The 18,123-nt window shown below is 38.6% G+C and overlaps 1 protein-coding gene across 10 annotated transcripts in view; it reads right to left on the reverse strand.

Annotated features, from left to right (window-relative positions):
* USP6NL (USP6 N-terminal like) overlaps positions 1-18,123 on the reverse strand; it is a 136,205-nt gene that overhangs the window by 57,975 nt on the left and 60,107 nt on the right. For 9 of the 10 annotated variants that reach the window (XR_016463828.1, XR_016463829.1, XM_090134623.1 and 6 more), the window contains 2 exons: positions 16,043-16,116; positions 14,821-14,903 (listed from right to left, as the gene is read on the reverse strand). Coding sequence is in view for 7 of the 10 variants with exons in the window: in XM_090134623.1 (XP_089990749.1) it covers positions 14,821-14,903; positions 16,043-16,116 (157 nt within the window). In the remaining 3 variants the exon portion in view is untranslated. The remainder of the gene's footprint in view (positions 1-14,820; positions 14,904-16,042; positions 16,117-18,123) is intronic. The other variant, XM_090134603.1, reaches the window with a different exon arrangement.

An 18,123-nucleotide genomic window follows, 5' to 3' on the forward strand; every position in this document is an offset into this window, starting at 1 on the left:
GAATGGTCTGATGCAAAATGCTTAGGTAATATTTCATCTCATTTATTTTGTTTGAAGACTTCAAAGATGCCATTTCAAAATCAGAAGTTTTATCTGAATCATTAAATACATTTGAATTACTTTACCTACTGGAAAATCTTCCTCCAATCAACACCCTTTTGGAGACATCCTCTCATCCCTCCAAGTCTAAGCTTACAGTACAAACTTTAGGATCTAATTTAATAGCCAAGACAGCCCATCTTTTAAGCAGCACTGCAATAAGCATAATCAGTTCATTCAGAAGCATTTTCCAAATACCTGAAAGTTTTCTTTAAGAATAACATCAAAACCCAATAAAAACCCATGAACGTCTCAGTGTCTGACACACTAGGAATCATAGGATCACCAAGGTTGGAAAAGACCCACAGGATCATCCAGTCCAACCATCCACCTATCACCAGTAGTGCTCACTAAACCACGTCCCTCAACACAACATCCAAACGTTCCTTGAACACCTCCAGGGTCGGTGACTCCACCACCTCCCTGGGCAGCCCATTCCAGTGCCTGACCACTCTTTCAGAGAAGTAGTATTTCCTAACATCCAGCCTAAATCTCCCCTGGCGCAGCTTGAAACCATTCCCTCTGGTCCTATCACCAGTTACACGAGAGAAGAGGCCGACCCCCAGCTCACTACAACCTCCCTTCAGGTGGTTATAGAGAGCAATAAGGTCTCCTCTGAGCCTCCTCTTCTCCAGACTGAACAATCCCAGCTCCTTCAGCCGCTCCTCATCAGGCCTGTGCTCCAGACCCCTCACCAGCAGAGCTGGTGCCCTCTGCTGCCCTTCTTTGAACCCACTCCAGGGCTTCAATGTCTTTCTTGCAGTGAGGGGCCCAGAACTGCATACAGTACTCGAGGTGCGGCCTCACCAGAGCTGAGTACAGGGGGATAATTACCTTCCTGTTCCTGCTGGCAATACCATTTCTGATGCCAGCCGGGATGCCATTGGCCTTCTTGGCCACCCAGGCACACTGCTGGCTCATGTTCAGCCGAGCATCAATCAATACCCCCAGGTCGATTTCTTCTACGCAGTCTTCCAGCCACTCCACCCCAAGCCTGTAGCGTTGCCTGGGGTTGTTTCAGCCAAAGTGCAGGACCCAGCATTTGGCCTTGTTGAACCTCATCCTTCAGCCCAGCTATCCAACCTGTCCAGATCGCTCTGTAGGGCCTCGCTACCCCCAGGCAGATCCACACTTCCAGCCAAATTGGTGTCATCCACAAACTTACTGAGGGTGCACTCAATGCCCTCATCCAGGTTGTCAAGAAAGATGTTGGAAGAGGACAGACCCCAGCATTGACCCCTGGGGAAAACCATTCGTGACAGGTCGCCAGCTGGGTTTAGCTCCATTCGCTACTACTCTCTGGGCCCAGCCTTCCAGCCAGTTCCTTATCCAGCCAAGAGTGTACCTGTCCAAGCCACGGGCTGCCAGCTTCTGCAGGAGAACACTGTGGGAGACAGTGTCAAAGGCCTTGCTGAAGTCTAGGTAGACTACATCAACAGCCTTTAAGGAAAAGCCTTTATTCATTACTACCCAAATTTATAAGCAATGAATATTACTGGCTATGCTGCCAAATGATTAAAGTAACGAATTGAATATAGGTCCTGTGTTTGCCAAAGATCATCTAAAAATTACATGAACAATAATAACAATAAGCAAAAGGGAAGGAAAAAAATCATTTGCAAATCTACTTCAGCTTTTTATTGGTTTGTTTTTAAATATAAAGATTACTAAGCCTTTCAAATTTCAAATTTTCGGTTCTTTAGCGATCCCTTCTTCTCTCCCCACAGCAAATTTCTGAACAATCTTCTCAGCTGCATGCACTTGTGCCTGGATTCAATCTCTGAAGGTCCCTTCCAATGGAACTATTCTATTCTGCTCCACCTCACACAGAAGTGTCAGCCTCACTGCCACAGCACGGGGAGCACACAGTCAATGCATTCTTTTGTGGCCCTGCAAGATCTCACAAGCACTTGGCTGCACACACAAGAGACTCTTTTTCTTTCCCAGTGCTGTCAGCAGCACATAAGACAGCGGGCTGATGGCTCCATAGCCCCACACGCTCCCGCAAGGTACAGCTGAACTGGTACCACTTGACAGCTTATCTTCACATCTTCTAATCTGGCATGGAAACTCATCACGTGAAAGATTAGTCAAATTTCATTTTCTCACAAAGGAGTAAACAAGACACAATTTATTAAGGACATGTTCTCTGCCAATTTTGTTTGTGATGTATAAACAAAAAGCATCACTGGATGTACTGAGTAATGAAGGAAGAAGGCTCCTTTGTGCTGGGAAGCAGACACTTAACTGCCTTGCTAAATTATCCCAGCAGCAAATTGCTTTACTTGTTATTTCTATAGCTACAGAATTGAATAAGAATCATAGAATCATAAAGGTTGGAAAAAGATTACTAAGATCATCTACTCCAAACGTCAACCCATCCCCACCAGAGAACCATGTCTCTCAGTGCCACATCTACTCTCTTCCAGAACACGTCCAGGTATGGAGACAATTTCTTCTCAGAAAGAGTGGTGAGGCACTGGCACAGGCTGCCCAGGGATGTGGTGGAGTCACTGTCCCTGGAGGTGTGTAGGAACCATGTGGATGTGGCACTGATGGACAAGGTTAGTGGGCATTGTGGGGATGGGCTGATGGTTGGACTAGATGATCATAGTGGACTTTTCCAACTTTAATGATCATATGATTCTATGATTCGTTAAGTATAGAAGTGAAAATCATAAATTTACTTTGTGATACTTTTGAATAGCAAGGAGAAAGGGAAGAATTCAGTTGTTATGAAAGGCCTGAGTACAAACGGAAGAATTTTCTTCTATAATTCATAACTCAAATTGCTGGTTTACAAATTGCCACAACATTTCAGAACTCAAATGTACTAGGAAAAAGTAAATCTTCCCAAGCATGAACGGTTATTAAACTGTCATAATTAGTTAAGAGTGAGTTGTAGGAGTATATAGTATTATTAGACAAAAATTAGTATCTTCATGTTGGGAAATGAATTCTGACTAGCTGTTCCTGTAGGTCTGCCTCCCCTTCAGCTTCTGATACATAAAACTGCCAAAGCAATAAATGATATTACGAATACATAAAACAGTGCACTGCAGTAGAAAGCAACCTTATTCTGTGTTTATACATATCATCTGCACGTTACTGCCTCATGTCAGGTATTATATCTATTGTATCTACATCAAAAGTCAGGTTATCTGTGTTTCACAGTCTTACATTACAGAACATACATAAGTCCATGAGAATCAACAGATACATAACATTGCTACTTAGACTGATTATTTGCCTGTCTGCATAAAATTACTGCCACAAAACGGGCTACAAAGCAAATTATTTTCTGAAGTCAGCTGAAAAAAAAAATAATTATTAACTATTGTAAGTCCACATCAAACAATATTTCAATTTTACGCCTTTCTTTAGACGTAGGATTTAATTATTCTACTTCTTAAAGCACAAAACTAAAGCACAATTCAGACAGCACTGAATTCAGATCTTCTAGTCCAAACAAGCAAATTTTCAGACAAATTCTGATTTCAAACAACTGATTTGATTTCTGAACCCCAAGGTGGAAAAGAGAGGTAACAGTATAATCTTCAAACCAACAGTATACAGAAAAATTTTCTAAGAATATTAAAGAAAAAGCATGTTGTGTTTTAAACTAAATAATGAATTTTCCACACATAAAACTCCATGGATCCCTTCCTTTTTCCTTCCACTACATATTTTATTTATATTACTTACAATTTTGACTGCATGTCTACCAAAATAATTGGAGCTTTGCTACTTTTATCATCCACTGAATTTCAGCAAATAACCTTTGCATAGTATGGGGGTGGTAACAACAGCAGATTAAAAAACAGATTTCAGAAGTTATGTTAAAATTCATAAGCAAGCCAAGGCAATTAATGAACATATAGGGCAAGTCAATGTGGTATTCTACAATATAATTATCAGGAAATATGCTGCAAGAAATAATTTGGTGCTGGCAAAAGATTGGCTCAGATGTGATTTCGTGACCAGATTCTAGTTACAATTGCTATTGGTGGATTGTGTTGATGTTGCTGCCAATATGCACAGCATAATGCCATGGATATGTAGCCCCTATCCAGAAGTCTGCAGTATTGAAGACTCTCAGAGATAAAAGATCAGATGAACCAAATTCAATTAAATCTTTTTTTGTTGCTTACAGGGTAGTCACTGTATAGCTCACTTAAATTATGTATTAATAATTGCACAGGACTTACATTTTAGCAGCCTCATCTGAGCTAAAATTCATGTGCTACGCAAAGTGCATTCCTATAAATTAAATATGATGGTAGTCTTCCAGCAGTAGTACTTCTGAAGCTTTATGTACCTGCACTTGCTTCTCCCATATAATAATCTTCTGCAGTTTAAAATTCTATTTTGGTGCATCTGCCACTTGGGTCACAATTAGCAGCACCTTTGTTTGCACTTAATAAAGCCCAACAACCTGTCACCCAGACTTCTCTGCAGCATTCTTAATAATCAATGCCAGTGAAGCACACTCAGGCTACTCCTTGCTTCCTTTAATAGATGCTAAATATAGTGGGAAATAAGTATGGTAATAATGACCGTGTTAAACCCTTACGTTTTAGAGCTTAAGCAGTAGCTTAAAACCAATGCATATTACTTTATAATGTATTATATGAATTCAATCACATATTACCATATTCAAAGAGGGTTTTTTTCAATTCTGCTATCTTATTCCTCTTCTCATAAAAACAAGTAGTTTATGAATTCCCAATATACAGCAGGTGATCTTTTACTGAAATCAGAAAACAGAAGCTGTTAACAAAACCACGCTATTTGTACGTAGATGGCAGATTTATCCTGCAGCTTTCTTTTGTGTTTGCAATTATATCTGCCAGGTTGCATTCACTTCACTTCCTTGTGAATCTGCAGAGACTTGTTGAAGTGACAGCCTGCACGAACTCAATTCAAGGCATGGATTTAAAATTCAAATTTCAACTCCAGTCTTATGAATAAAATGAAATAATGAGCACATTTGTGATATGGTTTTACGGAAAAAAAAAAAAATCCACACTGCTCAAAATGCTAAAAAGTAAATAAACATTCCTTATTTGCTTGCAAATAACCTACATGCAAAGCAGCAGCAGAACCATACATCAGATTGCCATCTTGATAACAGAAAGAAAAGGGAAAAAATACACAACTTTTCAAACTTCCTTGGAAAAGCAAAAACAACAACAAAACACTTTGACTAAGATCAAGATCAGCCCCCTTTTGTAAGGGGACTGAAAATAACAGTTGAAAAACATACAAAAATTTACTGGTAACTTCTAAACACAAAAATACTAAAATGCTACTGCAACCACATGAAATGAGGGCATAAACAAAGTTGTTTATTTTCCATGGAAGCTCAAATTAGACTCCAAGAATATGACCGAGAAAGATTCACAGAAATTCTACTGTTCTCCTTTTGGGTCAAGAAATGCCAAGCCAGTAGTTAAGAACTTCAGCGCTGTTCCAGTTACAGATGGCTGACTGCTTCTCTGTGAAGCTCACAAATGATCTGTGAGAGAAAGTCCACTTTCCCCTCACCCCACCTAAGTCAGTTCTATACATTTTTATGGAACAACTTTGGAATAAATGACCAAATCATAGAATCATAGAATGGCCTGGGTTGAAAAGGACCACAAGGATCATCTGGTTCCAACCCCCTGCTATGTGCAGGGCTGCCAACCACCAGACCAGGCTGCCCAGAGCCTGGCCTTGAATGCCTGCAGGGATGGGGCATCCACAACCTCCTTGGGCAACCTGTTCCAGTGTTTCACCACCCTTTTATGTGAAAAATTTCCTCCTAATATCTAACCTAAACCTCCTCTGTCTCCATTTAAGACCATTCCCCCTTGTCCAATCACTATCCACCCTCATAAACAGCCATTCCCCCTCCTGTTTATACGCTCCCTTCAAGTACTGGAAGGCCACAATGAGGTCTCCCCTCAGAGAGCCTACTCTTCTCCAAGCTGAACAATCCCAGTTCCTTCAACCTTTCTTCATAGGAAGAAACATTCATCAGACAAAAAAGACTCAACCTTTAAAAAACAAACATGACAAAAAGTGAACTGCAAAAGCATCGAAGAGTTCTTCACAGTAACCACAACTCATCTTAAAGAAGCACTTTTGACCGTGATGTTGCAAAATACAGCACTGACTGAAGATGACAATTACTGCAAAATGCTATACACAAACCAAACTTTCAGAAATAATTTCAAATGCATCAATGCCAAGAAAAAGGTCATGATGCAACCGTAAATGGACACAATTGAGATCAAGTCCATCACATCTCTTACAGAGCTGTAAGCTCAGCGTACTGCTCTGCTGCCATTTCTGTTTAAGTAACACTGCTGACTTACTCAGGTCTCTGAAACTTAGCCCCAACACTTTGCAGCTGTACAGCATGTGTGAAGATCCACTTCAACTTATCAGGTGTTCCACAACTGATAAATGGTACCAAGTCCCAAAATCTATAAAATCTCCTAATTAATGTTTACTACATATCTATCTATTTGAAAACACTGCCATGTTTTCAAGCCAGTTATCATAGAGAAACTCCACCGATATATTATTTCAGAAGTAGTTCCCTTGGAAAGAAAGCAAGGGAAAAAATGTATTGGTTTTGCCTAATGCTAGGAAGATTAATCTAAAAAAAAAAAAAAAAAAAGCATTCTGAATCTCAGTTACTAAACCCCATAAAACTCTATTTCTCTTCTTTAATTAAAAAAAAAAAATTCCTCAGTGTACATCAGGGCAAAAGAGGAATATTATTTAAACAGCAATTCCCCAACATCTTGATTAGCAATGAATATTCCAGACCAAAATCAGTCCAGGGAAATGGAGCACATATTAGAGTGGAATCCATTGTACACAATGCGAGACTATAATAGAGTTTTCATGTGATCTATAAAGATTTACTACAAAGAAATCTTACAGACAAAATGAGGCATATTCTTCTGTTTAACAGAAAAGGAAATTAGCAGAAATGTAACTCTAACATTTGAGACCTGAATGTTTTTATTTCAGTTTTTCAATAACAATTTGTCATGGTAGTGGATAGAGGTTGAACCCAGCACAGCTCCTTCCCAGAAGAGGGAAGGGCAGAGCCACTGCCCTGACACAGGTTCCCCGAGCCCAGCTCAATGGCTGAGAAGGAAGAAGGGGAGAGGAGAACAACAACAAGTCCCTAATGATGACCATGGCATGTAAAATAAAATAAAAAAATAAAATACATCTATAATTGAACTGCTAAGAATAAATATTTCATTGCTCTTCTAGCGCATCATTACATTAATTGATGACTTTGGCAATACTGATTGTGCCTAGAGAACTAAGGACACCGGCTGTGCGTCACCAGGAACAGTATTTTTTTAACCTTCCTAACAACCTCAGTACTCTTTGGGTAAGCTTTATGCAAACTAAAATTAAAATTATATTTAAAAATTTCTACTTCTTGGCTACTTTTTGCATTACTACCAATTGCAGACACTTTATTTCTCTAATTTCCATTTCCCAGAATGTTTTGGCATCTCAGTAACTTTTTTTTTTTTTTTTGCTGCTGAGAACACTTGACCTTAGTCATCTAGTCTCTTATCAGAAGACAGTTCACCTATGTACCTACTCAAATCAGCAGGGTTTGCTGCATAACTGAGAGTTGTTCTGGACCATGCAGTTCCACAAACACACCGTAGCAACTATTAAGGAATGCATGGAGAATATTTTAGAGACAAAGTATTACTTTCCAGTGCAGCTCAGTATAAATGGCTAAGAAATGGAAAGACATATTAACTTGTTACTCATCCTATTACTCCATCTTGAAAAGTTAGGGAGAAAAACAACAATAACAGCAACAACAAAGTATCGATAGCTTCATTTGGAGACATTTAATGGAGTTGCTCACAATTCTTCATTCAGCTTTTCATTTCTTTGCTCCGCTACCTCCTTTTTACAGCATGCCACAGAAATGCATTACAGAGCTAATAAAAATGCAGTGCAATTGAAGAGTAGAGTTTGATGGAAAAGAGCAGGTAGGCCACATAATCTTAGTGAAAGAAAGAATGAATTCTGCTATTTGAGATTATTGTGCTGCCAGACGCACATTTCCAGCATTAGCACACTCTGAAAAGTCAGCTCAAAGCTTTACTGGACCCACGGGACAAAGAATAAAAGTATGAGTCAGATTTTCAGCTGCTGTAAATTGGTACAATTCCATGAGAGCCACTGTGGAGCTACTGCAAAAGTAGCACAAGAATCTGACTCAAACTATTAAGAGGGCTTTGTGAACAAAGGGGGAAAAAAAAAAGAAGTGTATTTTCTACCATTAGGATTTTTATTGTAGTCTTTATCTTTTGCTAGGAAAAAAAAATACTTAGCAGAATAAGCCTCAAATCTACCCAACATCACTATAAGGATCCCTGGACATTATTCAACATAGCAGCATCGATCAGGCCACACATAAATCCTCAACTTCTATTTATTGAAGAGTGAGGAAGAGAAAAACCTGTCTAAGCTAAATCAATCGAGTTACAGCAGCAATGAATATTAACAGGTTTTACGGTCTAAGGCAGTTATCAATGCGAGTTAATTTGCTAATATCTTAAAATAATTTGTACTGCATGGGTTAAAGGATGAGTATTTAAAACAATTGATTTTTTGTGTGCTGTGACAGCTTATGCTTTTCACAGCTCATTATCAGAAGAATAACAGGACCAATGAACAACAAAAAGGATCCTGAAAATCTACAGTGATTAAACTGTTTTTACTCCTGCTATTTCCATTTTGTGCTGTAAGATCCAAACTATTATGATGCTTTCTACAACGCTACTTAACGTATTAGTCACAATTTTTGTTCACCAACTTAGTTTAGTAAAAAACAGCCTCAAGTTGTATCTGCACTGAGTGCCATGAAATAATGATAGTTTTATTCCCAAGAATGAAAGAAGTGTAGTCTTTAAGAGCTTTCTGTTAAAAGACAATGGTTATACATTGAGACAGATACATAAAAGAAACAAAAGAATATACACGCAATCACTACTAATATATACAAGACTGTATAATATAAATTGTAATTGCTTGCTAAAAACACGTGGATTTTTTAATTACACCTTTTGCTTTGTCATAGTCTGAAAAAGGACTGAACTCAATTGTTTCAAAAGGTACCAAATGAACAATCCAAGCTGATATCACTGAATAACATTCCTTCTAAGAACCAAGGCAGCCAGAACCTGGCAGCATACGGACGTGTTTGTGTAGAGACCTGAACAAAAGATGATGCCTTCTGTTTTTCTGGATTTGCTCAAAGAGGGAAGTTTAATCTTTCCTGTCCCCCTAGGAAGATGCTGAGGCTGCCGCACTCTCCCTGCTCTGACTTTTGGCCTGATGCTGAAAGGTCCAAAGCATGATCAGCTACTGCATGAACCTGGGGTTGAGCTTTGGAGTTACAATATGTTGCTTTCAGCTTCTCTCCTATTTTGGGAGCAAGCACAAAGTTCAGATGTTTTGCAAACCCCAGTTAGTCAATGCTCGCAAGACCATTAACCTTAACATAATACAAAAAATAAAACAAAAGGTATTAAGTTATTTCATCCTTTTAGCTAGCTTGAGAGTTTTGCAAAAAAGTGAATAGGAGAACACATGCACAAAAACAGATGTTTACGTATTTATTTATAATGTTCTTAAAAGTGATAGAACACCACTGCCCGTGAACACCATATTAGTTCTCTTCCTTAATTTAAACATCCCAAAGCAGTAAGAAATGACCTGAAGGATTCAGGGAGGGAGAAGGGGGAAATCCTAGATCCCAAGGCATTACTGGAATGTCTGCTATTCACTTCTAAACACAAAGAAATTCTTTTCAGTTCTTCACTGAAGCTATTCCTCTCTCAATGATTGCAAAAAGCAAATGGAAAAAGTATGTGAAAGGTGATGTTTCTGTGACAAAAGAGATCATAGTGAAAATTCAAGAATACTTTAATGTCTAGCCAGATTTCAAGATAATAGAGAAAGGAATTTCTTTTTCTGCTGGATGCAGGGCGTTTACAGCTTGGCTTTCTGGGGCTGAGGTCTTGGTTATGTTTTCTGTTCAGTCTTTTTCTTTTTTTTCATTTAATTGCTAAGCTCTGGTCCCTTACTTTCATACTCAGAATATACAATTATTTTTTGCCTACTAAATCTAGAGAAAAATAATGAAATATTCTAACACACAGTTGAACCAAACTCACAACATATCCATGACAAAATAAAAAAAAAATTACAAAACAACCCTCTTCTATGAATACCAAACTCATTCAATCTTTTCCATTTCCAAAAACAGCTGGAACAGTTTCTTATTATGAATACCTGTGAAGACATCTGAGACATTTCTCCCATTCCTAAACTACTTGCTTGAAAAAGACATCGATCACAGTCTAAGGTTTATCTGAGCACTGAGCTGGTCTCCTGAGACAGTATGCTAGATTTGTATTCAGATCACAAGAATGGAACAAAATATCAGTCAGATACAATTTCAAGCACAAGTTTTATAGCCAAGAATATCCAATTTTATCAATTTCCTGTACATAGAAACATTGCTAGACTTCCTGGAGGAAAAAAGTTCTTTTTATGAATGACTGGCATTTTTCACAACAGTCTTCCTGTTAAGCATTCTGGCACTGTTAGTATGAAATCAGGGGTCCACCAGGATTCTCAGAGAATTTACAGAATGGGAACCCTGTCTGTAGTTTTTTGGAGTAGTTACTTTTAGGATTACAAGCAACCAGATCACACCTTAAAAGAAATACACTGGTCTGTTCTCTCAAGGCTAAGATAAGATCCCTGACACAAGTTTCCATAGATGAACATTATGTACCTGAACAATAAAGCTTTAATTGGCACCAATCCATGTACATCAGATGACACTGAGAAAGACCATAAGTACTTGATTGAAAACAGTCTCTATTGGTTTCTAAGGTTAACAATGCTACTGCAATTAAGTCTGAATTTAAAAGTACTATGAGGAACCAGTGCTAGTTTACCTTTCTTGTGCTATTCAAACAGAGATGAATGTAACAGGACTAGAAGTGCTGCACTGTAGTGCATGAAGAGCTACTGACCAGGTTGCAATGGCACATGTGCAGTATAGTCACAGCTATGAAAAGGGACATAATCTCAGCTCCCTCAGAGACAATCCAAGTCTTTAGGGGGACTCTGAACTCTGAAACAGTTTTTTTCCTTGGGAAACAAGCACTGAAAATATATCTTTTCAAATACATCCTCACCCTTACAGAGCTAAGCAAACATGCTGTCAGGCTGTACAACAGACAACCTAGTTCACAGCATACAGGCACCAACACGTCTAGAAAACACCAACCCCTTTGGTCAGTGCCTCAGTTTCTATCCTGTGGGGAGGTTGTAGAGTTCCGGTGAGGTAGATCTGCACTGCCCTGAAATGGATCTGAATCTTTTTTCCTTTCCAGAGCTAGACTGTACTCAAATGATGGGCACATCTCTGTATCCCATCCCACTGACAGCACCCCTCATGAGTGCATTGCTCTGTTTTGTACAATCTGGTGTTAAGCATCTCGAGAGAGATCCCTTCAGCTCCATGGAGAGTTACATCACAGCTTAGCATGCTTGCTGGAAATCTCTTTCCTCAAACTTCCCGTTATTAATTTCAAACAATCCATATTCACAATAATGTATTTGTACTTTTCACTGTACTTTGTTTTTTGTTCCCTGAATTCACAAGGCATTAACTCCGTTTTGTTCTCTTTGTTTTTAACAATTGTTTTAATAGCCTGTCCACACCAACTTCCTTCTACTATTCAAAGTCAAATACAACTTCCACACTCATTTGTGAAAGAAAAAATAAAAAATGGCACTTCAGAGAACAATTTAAATTGTATTCCTAAGGCATACTTACAAAAATTTTACACCAGAATGTTAAGTAAAGATTGCCAACATTAATGCCACAATGACCATTAGAAGTGACTAAAACTGAACAACAGATATTTCATCTGTACATCTTACAAGACCTATCCTTAAGGTTAGATAGTTTGTTTGAAGGGTTATAGCATATTTGTTTCCATTCACTGGCAATTTCTCAACTGTTACATAAAAAGGCATCTTCTGTGTGGCACTCAGTATGTTCTCAAAAGAAAATCTAAACGGTGTACCCACTTTTACCAGCATCACAGGAACACAGTAAAAGTGTAAATGTGTTCAAGCTCTCTAAGTTTACTACATCCTTCTTAGACACACAAATAAAGACACTGGAACAACCACAGAATCATGAAACTAGAGCAAAACTGCTCTTTAGAAGTATCTCATCTTTATTTTTTCCACCATCTTCTCTGTCCTTAATGTGGCATGTTACTGGAAGTGCTTCAATTCAAAAAAAATCTTGTTATCCTGCCCTAACAGCTGCACACTCAGACAAGGAAAGCTACAAACAGGGCACACCAAGGAGAAGTTTATGAACTCCTGATGGCAATCAGGGCCATTGCTTAGGCAAGCAAGCCCCAGTTTTCTGCCAGGTTCCCTGCAGCCTCTGATACACGGCCTCTGATACACAGCTGTTTTTCAGCTATTGAGCATTTTTTAAAATGTCACTGTCAACAAGATTACAAATCATTGCAAATCTCAACTAGATTACAAAAGTTTGGTACTGCCCCCAGATTTTTAGTTTTCAATGTGCATCAGACTGCTTTGTCAACTCACACTGTAAGCAGGATAGATGGGTCAGGAGGGATCATGAGTCCTGACAGCTCAGTAAGGAAATGCTGGCAATACACACCAAGCAATCAGCTAAAGATTTTTAACCTCTCTCAATAACTGCTCACTGCAGTGCTGGTCTGGGACCCTGAAGGTTTCAATGAATAGTCTTGGATGATAACTATTGAGGCATTTTTTGAGGCTTTTGGCACGAGCTGCATTCATGCTGCCCAGTTTCAAATTCTTTTAGAAAGAGGGAGGGTCAGTACTGCAGTATAAGTGAACTCAGACCATAGTCAGAGTTCATATTGTAATGAAGATCATATTTCCCTGAAAAGATATCTCATATGCTTGTCCTAGTTGTAATCTTCCTATCAGGAGAGATTTTATTTCTCAGGAAAACAGAACTGTCATTTGCAATGATTTGCTTTACAGATAATAGAGCAGCCTTAACAGCACTCTCAGGAGAAATCTGCCTTATAAAGAGACATAGGTCAACATGTAAGCATGAGTATCACAGAATTAGTGAGGACACAGAATATCCATATACATCATTAATTAGTGCAGAGTTCATGCATCATAAATCTTTCCAATTTCAAACCTTGAAGCTGGATATATGAGTACTGCATGGACTTCATATTAGTGACTAATTATATTAATGAAAAGGAAGTATTGTCTAATGACAAAGGTAAACCTACACTGCCTAATCACAAAAAAAGGCCATAGCGTGACGTAAAGTTATGTAAGTAGTTTAAAGTTAGTGCTACAGCAGCCTGGAAATTGACAAATGTTGTTTTGCTAAGCAGCATTTCCATCACTGCATCTCAGGTGTATGACATTGAAGCCACAAAGTCCAAGACTCCTACAGAGAGACCAATAGCAGTAGCAGTTGTAGCAGACATTACTAGCACACTTCCATGCTTCGTTTATAGAAAGGGAAATACCACAAAACAAGTAACAGGGAAGTTTCAGGAGTTTTTACAGCTACCAAAATCAAGAATCTGCTGGGAAATCTGAAGGTACTTATCTCTGTCCCCACTGAAGACAGTGGTGAACTTAGCAGTGACTTCTTTTACTTGTGCACTCTGAAGAAATCACTCTGGCACCTGTTCTACATTAGGAATGCCTACAATGACAGCTACAATACCAGATGTGTAGTACTGTAGCTATAGTTTACCAACTATTTGCAAGTCACACACCAAATAGTACAAAAATGTTTAGTTAGAAATTAAGTTTTCCACTCATCTCTGCTTGCACTGGATAGCCTAACTGCACTTCATATATTCAAACAAATGCCAAATACCGAGAATATCAAAGACTCTTGGCTGGATATTATCAGAAGTAGAAAATCAATTTGAGTTCAGCTTCTGCTCGCTGGATTTTTCCATTTGCTAGCCACAGAAAATCTAATGCAATCTAATGCTATTATCCTTATTTGCCAAAAGTGAGATCACTGGGAGATTATTAAGAGAATTTGACCAGATTGTGGTGTTTTCTCACTTTTCTTAATGATGTAATGTTTGATCCAAAATCAGCAAAAGATTTTAACAGGGTTAGTTAAAAAATGAGGTTAAATGAGATTCATCTTTGAAGGACATACAGTTATTCATACACAGCTATTATATAATCTTAAACTTTTTTAAAATTAAAGGTCAACATGGAAATAACATTTTTAAAATTTCCTTCCAAAAATTTAAAGTTTGTTCACATGTAACACAATTACTTAAAAACAAACTTTAGCTGCAATTTCATTGAGCTTAAAATACCTGTACTGATTATCAATTTTTATTCCCAAATAATTAAAAAACATTTTAGTGCCCAAAGAGGATCACATTACAAAACTAAAACAGCTAAACATTGAACTGAAAAGCACAGTAAAAGATTACATAGCAAAAAATTTGCATAGCAAAGTTTCCAGAAGATCTACAAAAAGGTATAACAAATACTTTCACCAAATAGGCATTACAATAAAAAGTACAAATAGAAACAGGAACAAACTCTTATTCTCTTTCCAGTGTAGCTACTTACTGTAGAAACCCAAATCTATCTGTAACTTTGTACAGGCGATAGTCAGCATCTTCCCATGGTTCAATCTGTGCACCATCTCGTCCCTATCAGGAAGGCAAAAAAAACCAAGAGAGCCAAATTAAGATTCAAATTCAGTTGTATGATACAATAAACTGAGACACAGACAGACAGGATTGAGCCATAATCTTTGGTACACTTTGGTAGTAAGCTAGAGTAGTAGGAGAAGAACACCAGTACTAAACTGACCACCCCAAAACAGCAAAGTAGCACAGCTCTATCAGCTGCTGGGACTGGTATTTTCATCACAGGAAACCTCTTTCTGCCACTGCTGCATGCATTCATTCCCATTCCTTTCTCCTGCTCCTATTGAAATACACACTCTTCTGATACAAACTACAGACAGATTGCTGAGTGTGAAGAGAGGCCTCTGCTCAGAATAAAAGTCACGTACACAGTGTTTCCATATAAAAAAAATAAAGCTACTCTAAGTGCTCACTGTGCAGGATATTCCACTAAGTCTGGCATTAAAATCTTTCATCCATTCTACAAAGAAGTCTATGGCACAGTTCTCCAAGGACACTTATAAAACTCACAAGCATTACTAGAATACATGAACATGGTTCAGGTATTCCAGACATGTGGTGCACCAGGCTTTTATATGACAAGTAGTTTGAGAAAAAGATAATACCTAGGATATTTCTTTAATTCCTTATAACAATCTGACAAACAAAGCAGTTTACTTATCTATTAAGTTTTCTGTAATGACGTGTTTCTATTACCATAAAAAGAATTAAAGAGAATGGTAAGAGTTCCTCTGATCCTATAGATTTTATTGAGAACTATTGCTGATAGGTGAATGGTTGGACTGGATGATGTTGTAGGTCTTTTCCAGCCTTGGTGTTTCTGTGATTATGTGATATGCACTCAGCATTCTCAAACACAATGCTTTCATTACATCTAAATACATTACAGTACCTTAACGCAGCCCCACTGCAACTTGCCATGCACCTGAAAAATGAGTTGATTATCCAGAATATCCCTGTGGAGGGAGAATTTAACCCACCCACAGGCCAGAGCATCCCAAAATCACTAGATTAGTAGTACAGAGGGTATTTTAACAAAATAAACAGAAGCTAGTGGGAAACTATGATTCATTTTGAAAACAGAAATATTACTAAAGTTAATTATAAAATGACTTTAAATTATTATTAAATTCACTTACTCTGTCATACTTGGCAACTATCTCTGCTCGTTCTTGGGCAAGTTTGACAGCAGCATCCTGCTCGGCATCTGCGCCTGTGGAGGATTATAATAAAGCTGTTCAGATTCTCTCCCTTGTGAGCAAAAAACTGCAGTAAAGTACTTAGAAAATAATCTTGACTTCAGAGTAATTATTTGTATGGAGAAATGCCAAAACAATTGTATCAAAACAAAATATGATCGTGGTACACCTCCTGAATACTGATCAGAATAAAATAGAATTACTGGACAATAACTAACTCTGAGTTCAGAATGTTCCCCCTTTCCACTAAAAAAGCAATTCAATAAATTTATTTTAAAAAGGAAAAAAACTCTCTAACTGAAAGACTGAAGACAGTAGTAAAAACTCCTAGTTGACAATTCCAGAAGCATTTATCTAGTTGAAGAAAACCCAAACATACACTACTGTTTTAAATCCAATGTTGTAAATATCTTCAGGATTCATACAGGAGGATGAGAAAACCATGAATGCTCAAGAAATACTGCATGACTTTATCTTAGAAACTGCCTAAGACTTATTTCTTAGAAAACAGGAAAAAAGATCACTATAGGATCACACCTGCAACATGTGCAGCCCAGAGAGAGAATAAGTATATGACAATGGGAAGGTTGGTAATCAAGAAAATAAAGAGATGTTTAGGTAAGTACTGGACATCAGTACAACACAAGTACAGCAGAGGTTACTGCAATGGTGGAGTTAAAGTTTAGAGAAATCTGATATGATTGAGGAAACATGAAACAGGCTGCAAGTATAACTGAATTATGTTCCTTAGCATTCTTCCTTTAGCAGAAACAATCTCTCAATCACAGATTAGAATGCAAAGAGTACCACAAGTGGTAAAGTAATTAAGATCATGGAATCATAGAATGACCTAGGTTGAAAAGGACCACAATGATCATCTAGTTTTAACCCCACTGCTATATGCAGGATTGCCAACCAGCAGACCAGGCTGCCCAGAGCCACATCCAGCCTGGCCTTGAATGCCTCCAGGGATGGGGCATCCACAACCTCCTTCGACAACCTGTTCCAGTGCTTCATTCATCACTCTCTGTGTGAAAAACCTAAACCTCCCCTGTCTCCATTTAAGACCCTTCCCCCTTGTCCTATCACTACCACCCTCATAAACAGCCATTCCCCCTCCTGTTTATACGCTCCCTTCAAGTACTGGAAGGCCACAACGAGGTCTCCCTGGAGTCTTCTCTTCTCCCAGCTAAACAAGCCCAGTTCCCTCAACCTTTCCTCACAGGAGAGGTGCACCAGCCCTCTGATCATCTTAGTGCCCTCCTCTGGACCTGCTCCGTGAGCTCCACATCTTCCCTGTGCTAGGGACCCCAGGCCTGGACGCAGTGCTGCAGATGGGATCTCATGAGAGCTGAGTAGAGGGGGACACCTCTGCTGGCCACCCCTTTTTTAATGCAGCCCAAAACACAGTTGGCCACTGGGCAAGAACATACTGCACTTCAATCACCTCAATATTCCAAATTTTAAGGGTCAAAACTGGACATCACATGAATGAGTCATGTAAAAGACATGAGTCTGTAAAAGATTATTTTTTTTTAGCATATGGCATTAGCACACTTACTTGTTCAAAGGGGTATTTCTTTATTAAAGTTCACCTACTATATTTAAGTTGCTCCTAAGCGACCTTCAAAGCTGCCTGCTAGTGAAGTGACTGAGCACGTTCTCTACGTGTTTCCCCTTGAAGTTTCTTTAGGGGAATGCAGACAGAACTGCAGCATGCCCCCATCACTGACACAGGCCCCAGTGCATGGGCAGCAATGATGCTTGTCCCAAATTTCCCTTAACGAGAAGTCTGACTGCTTCTTTAAGTACCGGAAATCATGCATAAATGCTCTATGCTTTGCTTTCCTCATTCTGGCTCCCCTCTGTCTGTCACTATCATTTCCCAATCATACTGCTCTCATTTATTAGTGAGGACATCTGGCTTTGTCATTTTTTCCCAAAGTACACGAGAACCAGCATGTATTTATTTATGTAATCATTTAAAATTTAAGAACCACATCTGCTACATTGTGAAGCTA

The sequence above is a fragment of the Phasianus colchicus genome, chromosome 1 (assembly GCF_987193195.1).
Source record: "Phasianus colchicus chromosome 1, bPhaCol1.hap1.1, whole genome shotgun sequence".
Lineage (NCBI taxonomy): Eukaryota > Metazoa > Chordata > Aves > Galliformes > Phasianidae > Phasianus > Phasianus colchicus.